Source organism: Diaphorina citri, unplaced genomic scaffold, assembly GCF_000475195.1.
Source record: "Diaphorina citri unplaced genomic scaffold, Diaci psyllid genome assembly version 1.1 scaffold618, whole genome shotgun sequence".
NCBI lineage: Eukaryota > Metazoa > Arthropoda > Insecta > Hemiptera > Psyllidae > Diaphorina > Diaphorina citri.
The window spans coordinates 40,089-48,169 of NW_007378051.1; the positions used below are offsets into that span (position 1 = coordinate 40,089).

An 8,081-nucleotide genomic window follows, 5' to 3' on the forward strand; every position below is an offset into this window, starting at 1 on the left:
GAACGGCTGGCTTTCTCCTATCCTGTCCTCCTTCTTTCTTCGATTTCGGGACGATAAGACCTTAGCAGTTACAGTTCCCTCTATCAGACCTCTTTTAAAAAATAACAATAATAAAAAGGTTGCCAATTATTATGCTACGTCAAAGCTAGAATCAAAAATGGCTGTTTTGTGTTTTCCTACTAAGTTTTAGTACTGGACCCTTCTATTTTGCCAGCAACATGTTTGTAGGCACAGAGGAAAAAGTTACCAAGTAAATAATTTTTTTTTTTTTTTAAGAGGTTTGACAGAGGGAACTGAAACTGCTATGGTCTTATCGTCCCGAAAATCGAAGAGAGAAGGAAGACAGGATAGGAGAAAGCCAAAATTGAATTTTCGACCTTTTAAAGTTACTTTTTCGGAGTTTTGACTTCAGATTTGCATTTTTCACAACTTTTTACATAGGAATCGACCTTTTATTCATAATTTTTACCCAACTGCAACTGCTCCATTGGTAAAGTTTTTACAGACAGGGGACAAAGTAAAGGGATGTATTTTTATCGGTCACGGATACGTTCCGTGATCCGTCACCTAACATCTAATTGTTTCCATATTCGGACGGACTAAAAAGTCATTGTAATTGGTAAAGTTTTTAGACAGGGGACAAAGTAAAGGGATGTATTTTTATCGGTCACGGATACGTTCCGTGATCCGTCACCTAACATCTAATTGTTTCCATATTTACGTTGGATCAAACACACGATCGCACGCTTATGGATATGTAAGCGGTCATGTATTTGATCCAACAAACTAGACGGAACGTGACGGATCATGGAACGCATCCGTGACGAATAAGTGTGCGTGGACCTTAAGACGCTCAGTGATCGTTTAATAGGGATTTAACATCACTGAATAACACAACTTCCAAGGATTTTTAGTGACGGCAGTTTTACTCTTAATTCACTTAGGGTTGTGTGTTGGGTCCTTTCATCTTCAAACCCATCCCCATTCGCTTACCTTTTCGCAGTCTTGTTCGAACAGTCTCAGTTGGAAGCATTGATCCAGTTTCACCTTCTTGTGTTGCCACTGCTGCAGAAGATGTGCCTTCAGACTCCTCAAGGACTCGAGATGGTGCAGCAACTGCGGCAGCGTAGCTTGAAGGTCCGGGTTCGATACCCCGGAGAACGCTCAGTGATCGTTTAATAGGGATTTAACTTCACTGAATAACACAACTTCCAAGGATTTTTAGTGACGGCAGTTTTACTCTTAATTCACTTAGGGTTGTGTTTGTGTGTTGGGTCCTTTCATCTTCAAACCCATCCCCATTCGCTTACCTTTTCGCAGTCTTGTTCGAAGAGTCTCAGTTGGAAGCATTGATCCAGCTTCACCTTCTTGTGTTGCCACTGCTGCAAAAGATGTGCCTTCAGACTCCTCAAGGACTCGAGATGGTGCAGCAACTGCGGCAGCGTAGCTTGAAGGTCCGGGTTCGATACCCCGGAGAAGGGCTTATCGTCTCGCAAGCGAAGAGAGGGGGATAGGATGGGAGAAAGAAAGCGGTTTTGAGAACAAACCTTACCTATGTGTAGGATTTTTAAAGTTAACCCAGGACGAGAATCGAACCCGCGACCTAGCGCTTATTGAGAGAAAAAGTTTAGATTTATTTGGCTGCTCGAAAAAAAAAAAATAATAAAATAAAACCTTAATTCAGCCAGCCTAGCCGGAAACAGCCTAGTTATCTTGAAACGCGGCGCCCTTGTGAGTGCTAGGTCCCGGGTTCGATTGCCGTCCGGGGCGAACCTTATTACAAACGGATAAGGTTCGTTCTCGGAACGGCTACCTACACCTAGGTACCTATTCTATTCTAATTATACATAATATGTAGATAGGTAGGTACCTATAAAGCCTCCTACACATACGTACATACACCAAGAATGAGTAAGTAGATGTGTATTGTAATTTTAAAATTTCAGTCGTAAAACATAAATAGGTAACCATTGCTTAATTTCTAATTTTATAAATTAAAACTTTAAAAGCTAAGCCAACCCTGATAATGTGTTTTTAAAACCCCAAAACAAAATGTAATTTCTAATACCCAAAACACACTTCCCTCTCTCCCTTCCTTCCTCTCTCTCTCTCTCACACTCTCTTTCATTATTTCTTCCTTTTTTTCTCTCTCTCTCCCTTCCTTCTCTCATTTCATTATCCTATATTCGCTCAGTTCTCATCTTCTCCTTCTCTCTTCCATTCCCTCCCTCTTTCTCTCTCTCTCTCTCTTCACCTTCCTCCCTCTCAAGTCTCTCATTTCGTTAAGTTCTATCTTCCCTCAATTTCCTTCATCTTCTCATCCTCTCTCTCCCCCTCCCTCTCTTCTCTCTTTCATTTCGTCACTTGCCTCTAATCTCTGTCCTATTCTCCCTCACTCTATCTCTTTTTCGCATTCTCACTCTCTCTCTCCCCCCCTCCCCTCACTTCCCCCTCCTCCCAGGTCCCGCGAGAGGTCGCTCTCTCTCCTCCCATATCGTCACGCCATCACACGCGCAAATAACTTTCTTGTTCTCCGTCACGCCGGCAGATCGCGCGATCACCGCGCACGCCAGTCGATTATTCGCGCCGTCTTCAATGACCAAACTTCGCCCGACAATGCTCGAAATGTCAATCGGACTTCGGGTTTTCAAAATGAGACTTGTGGGCGGAGCTTGTGAATTCTCGTCGCTCATTGGTCCAACGCTACTTGTGGGTGGGGCCTGTGTGGAACTCTTGTCGCTCATTGGTCCGCTGCTTGTGGGCGGAGCCTGCGTGGAACTCTGATCACTGATTGGTCCGTGAACGCTTTTCCCTTCAGTCAGCGTGGAAGGTGGGGCTTGTATTGAAGCTCTGTTCAAAGCGTTTGACTGTGAACCGTTTTCTCGCGTTGATTCAGCGTTAGCACCATTTCCATTCACAGTGTTGAGCGGGCCACCGTTTCCTGCTAATAGATTAGAATTTCGGGAGTTTTCGCTTTTCTTCGTCCTTGAACAACAGGTATCACTTTGTTCGTTGTTTATCACAGTCTGTCCAGAGGCGTTTTTGGTCAGTTTTCCATTACTGTTGTTTGTTCCAATAAGTTTGTCCAAAATATTTGGTGTTTCTTTTCCATTACTGTTATTTTTGCCGATAAGTTTATCCAAAATGCTCCCTGTTTCTTTGTTTGGTGCGATGTTTTGGTGGTCTAATATCGCGACCAGCTTGTCGCCAAGGTTGGCACAGTTGTTGCTAATGTCACCACACTCATAGATGCTCACACTTAGGGGCGTATCGCGAGGGGCATCTATTTCACCATCAACAATACAGTGCCGGTCGTCTTCTTGCACGAACCGAATGACACCTGGAAATTGAATGAAAATTAATGTGAAGTGTTAGAGCGCCTGCCTTGTAAACGCTAGGCCGCAGGTTCGACTCCCGCCCGGTGCGAATTTTATCCTGATAGGATAAGGTTCGTTCTCGGAACGGCTGGCTTTCTCCTATCCTGTCTTCCTTTTCTCTTTGATTTCGGGACGATAAGACCTTAGCAGTTACCTACTATTTCTGTCAAAACTCTTTTTAGAAACATGTTAAGTGTTCATTTTATTTCCATGAGTCTGGCTGGGAGACTTAAAACAGGGAGGACACCAGAATAGCAAAGGTTAAGGGCATTTTTTTTTTTACTATAACCAAATCTCAGCCCAAAGCAATCACCCTACTAGCTTAGGCTGATTGGGAGGCTGACAAAAAACATTGACCCTGTCTGAACACAGGAAAAGCAAGGAAGAAGAAGACTTCTCATGAAATGATCCTAACTCACCTTTTATATTTCCAGAACTGAATCCTGTATTTCCACCTAACATGGCCACAGCTGCTCCGAGCTGTCCGTAGCCTCTGAGTACAGCTCTCATTCCTGTTGCTTCAATTTTATCTTTGATGAGGCTCTGTGGAAGGTCGGTGTCCACCATCACTGTGTTACTTTGTAGATCTACATCAAGCTTACTTATCCCATCCAATCCTGTAAATGTAAAGAGATAATTTCTATATGATAAATGATAATAATGTAGGTAGGTAATGTACCTCTTAGGCTGATTGGAAGGCTGACAAAAAACATTGACCTTGTCTGAACACAGGAAAAGCAAGGAAGAAGAAGACTTCTCATGAAAATGATCCTAACAACTCACCTTTTATATTTCCAGAACTGAATCCTGTATTTCCACCTAACATGGCCACAGCTGCTCCAAGCTGTCCGTAGCCTCTGAGTACAGCTCTCATTCCTGTTGCTTCAATTTTATCTTTGATGAGGCTCTGTGGAAGGTCGGTGTCCACCATCACTGTGTTACTTTGTAGATCTACATCAAGCTTACCTGATGCATCTCTCCTTTTTTCCATGTATTCAGTGGTTACTTTTTCTGCGAAAATTTTACTCATACAGAGTAGTCATTTTCCGTGTCTTTTTCTAGGGAAAAAATTCTATAAAAATACCCAATTATCATAGGCACAAGTTTTTATATTTCACATTTTCCGAAGGTTGAGTTTAGTTGTTTTGCTCGTTTCTGTTTTAATTTTAAGTATTACTAATGCTAAGAGATATCGCAGATCCATCCAAATCAAATGCTGCAAAAATAAAGGATCCTTTCCGCAAATGAAGCATGCAAAACCAAAGTAGTACTACTTCTCTTACCTGGGCGACATTTTCAAAATGTTCATGACTCTTCTGATAAACTTTGGCTTTCTGCAGGGTTCTGCCCACTCCTATGTTTTTCCTCAGGAATACTTCGCCGTGATTGGCTAACCAGTCCAGCACCTGCGAACATGAAACGGGATTGAAATCGTTCCGGGTTATGCTAGAACTTCCTAGAGGGGTAACCAAAATCAGTGGTGCAGTAATTTGCAAGGTGACCTTCGGGGCTGGAAATTGGTGGTTCGAGTCCAAGTCAAGTCAGAAAATTTATCGTGGTGTTCATATCCCCAGGGCTAATTTTGACTAGTATCACTTTTACTCTCTAATTCCATGTGCTTGACTTATTGACAAGAACTACCTGAGGATTTTAATCGCCGCTCTTCAAATCAATTCACGAGCAACTGGTTCTGTCTGACGCACGAGCTTTTGTATACCGTGTGTTCCGGATGTTAGTGAACACCCGGGGTGTACATTCTCACGTTAAAAGGCACTTTGGGCTTTTGATGAAAAACGCTCAAAGGGTATCATTATGTTAAGGCGGTCTCTTCTTGATCTCTTGTGTGCTGCGTCTACCTTTGTTTAGGACTATTGCACAAAGGGTACAAACATAGATACAGAGCGCCAAGCGTCAGATCATTTCATATGGCCAGCCCCATAAATAAGAAGCTCTGACCCTTACCTAACTGCTCAATGTTCTGAAACTCTCTATATGTATGTACCCTAAAAATGACACTTGGGGGTTCTGAAAAACACCCCGGAAATGGTCTACCAGTTCACATAAGACTGTAGGCAGTGTAGGCCAGTCCACAAGTTAGTTGTAAGGTTGTGGTACCACTACAAAACGGTAAAGTCCGTTAAAGTCTGAGCCAGTATCTTCTTTGAATGGAACTTAGCTAAATCTTCTTCGGACTTCCTCGGTGTATTTCGGATATTACAGGGCAAGTCAGGTGATTATTGGATTATAAAATCACGCCCCATATTATTCATAACACCCTGTACATATCGATGATTCAACAACTCATCGATTGATTTTCTAATGGTCTCATTGATTTTAGAATATTCACATAATTTATTGATTTTAGAATATTCAGATATAATCATTATTAGAACCAATTTGTTGCAAATTTCTCTCTCCGAAATCATCAAGAGTCTAGAGAAGTCGGACTATAAAAGTTACCTAACATAGTTACTTAGGTACATACCTAATTACATACTAGGTTCAAGTTTCAACGCAGTTACTAAGCAGGAAAATAAGCCAAAAATTACATTTTGCAAAGATACAAAAAAGGATATTCAATCCTTTCCTTGTCACCAAGTGGATAATTTCCTTTTTTTTTTTTGTTATCTTGGAGGGTAGCGCGTCTGCCTTGTAAGCGCTAGGTCGCGGCTTTGATTCCCGCCCGAGACGGATTTTATCCTAAACAGATAAGGTTAGTTCTTAGAAGGCCTGGCTTTCTTCTATTCTGTCTTTCCTGTCTCTTCGACTTCGGGCTTTCCTGTCTCTTCGACTTCGGGTTCTGTCTTTCCTGTCTCTTCGAAAATTTATTTTCAACAAGCTTCAAGTCATCCAGAATTCCTGATTATCACTCAATACCTCAATAGAACTGATAAGCCCTCACGGTAAAGATGCTTGATAACACTGACAACATCGGCAATGTAAAGAGACCGATTTCATTTAGAACAATAAACAATATGAATCATTGGAACAATACAAACAAAAGAATACAGTCGAATGAATGAATAAAAGAATGGACCATCTAGAAAACCATGAATGGATGGATGTCACCCAAAAATGCATTCTTTGATTCAGATGTGAAGACCACACGCAATAATTGCCGTGTTATGTCTGTAGATATGTATAGGAACCTACATGAAGAGATTGAGGGCCCAAAGACCAATCCACAGAGGAAAAAACAAACGATGAAACAGAGGAAAAACAGATGATGAAACAGAGGAAAAAACAGATGATGGAACTGAGGAAAAAACAGATGATGAAACATATAAAGCAGTAATTCCCAAACTGGGGACCGTGAACAAATTCAAGACCCCCCGGGAAGATCACATAAAATACAGTAAAGGGTCCGCGAGATTGCAAAGGAGGCGCTTAGTAATGCTGTGACATCCACAAAACTTGTGAAAAAAATCTGCTTTACCACAAATAATTTTATTCATGATTTGATTTGAATAATGATTTTCAATTCTCCCGATATTTCAACGGACTATTGAATTATATTAGTCCTTTGGATATCAGCTCTGTGATTTGAAGTTCGAAGAACATAAAACTTAGCATAGAGAACTAATGTTATCTCTAATGTAATGTAATACTTACCATAGAGCTCATGGTGAAATGGTTATGCTCGTCTTGTAAGGTTTTGGCTACTTGGTAACAATGACCTATCTCCACATAACTGGTCAGGAACATGTCTCGATTGTGACAAATCCAATCAAACATCTGAAAAACACGGGAAAAGTGATGAAATTATTAGAAAATCGAAATTCAAGATCATAGGATGACAAGGGATATAAAGTCACTGTAACTGATGAAGTTTTTACTGACAGGGCACGAGTAAGACGCTTAAAGATAATTGTTTGGATAGTTGAAAGGGTTTTGCGTCACTGTATAACTTCTAAGTTTTTTTTTATGTTGGGGGTTTTACCTTTCATTCAGCGACACCTTCCAACACTAACTCCCATTAACCTAACCCAGATTGAATGAGGCCGGAAAAAGCCAGCAGCACACGATTGCCTAGATAAGTCAATATTGCTCACCCATCTGGATACTCAGGGTCAAATTTTGAGTCCTTTCCATCCCCATTCGCTTACCTTTTATATAATTATATATGTATATACATATACAACCTTATATGTAATTAATTTCTAATATGATTTCACAATTAATTCATTTACCTACCTTTTAAATAATTAATTTTATTCATTTATAATATGATTTTACAATAAATTCGCTTACCTTTTCGCAGTCTTGTTCAAACAGTCTCAGTTGGAAGCATTGATCCAGCTTCACCTTCTTGTGTTGCCACTGCTGCAGGAGATGTGCCTTCAGACTCCTCAAGGACTCGAGATGGTGCAGCAACTGCGGCAGCGTAGCTTGAAGGTCCGGGTTCGATACCCCGGAGCTGGCTTCGGAATCGCGGCCCGAATAACCGGAATCGTAGCCCGAATTGCTGTCCCCTGATAATCTGAGGAGGAAGGAGGTAAAGACGTGGATATTAGTTTAATACCAAAGAAATTTTAATAGATCAGTTACACTTACTTGGGTGATGTTTCAAAGTCATAGAGCAGGAAAAATGAGGACCAACGGATTTTTTCTTTTTCTTCTACGACTTCTAGATACCGAGATAAATCGATTTAAAAAATACCGGTAAATCGTAAACTTTGACGTCACGGCATACGCTCCCGTAGG

At 41.1% G+C, this 8,081-nt stretch overlaps 2 protein-coding genes across 2 annotated transcripts in view; both read right to left on the bottom strand.

Annotated features, from left to right (window-relative positions):
- The window catches only part of LOC113467994 (triple functional domain protein-like), a 27,809-nt gene that overhangs the window by 10,369 nt on the left and 9,359 nt on the right, over window positions 1-8,081 (bottom strand). Inside the window, exons 6-7 of the mRNA XM_026824583.1 lie at window positions 7,629-7,857; window positions 6,990-7,112 (exon numbers count right to left, since the gene is read on the bottom strand). Of these exons, the coding sequence (XP_026680384.1) occupies window positions 6,990-7,112; window positions 7,629-7,857 (352 nt within the window). The remainder of the gene's footprint in view (window positions 1-6,989; window positions 7,113-7,628; window positions 7,858-8,081) is intronic.
- Window positions 1,506-4,337, bottom strand: LOC103510559 (sericin-2-like). Its single transcript, XM_026824591.1, has 2 exons — window positions 4,161-4,337; window positions 1,506-3,340 (listed from the first exon to the last, which is right to left on the bottom strand). The coding sequence occupies exons 1-2, from the start codon at window positions 4,306-4,308 to the stop codon at window positions 2,442-2,444; spliced, it is 1,047 nt and encodes a 348-aa protein (XP_026680392.1). The 5' UTR covers window positions 4,309-4,337; the 3' UTR covers window positions 1,506-2,441.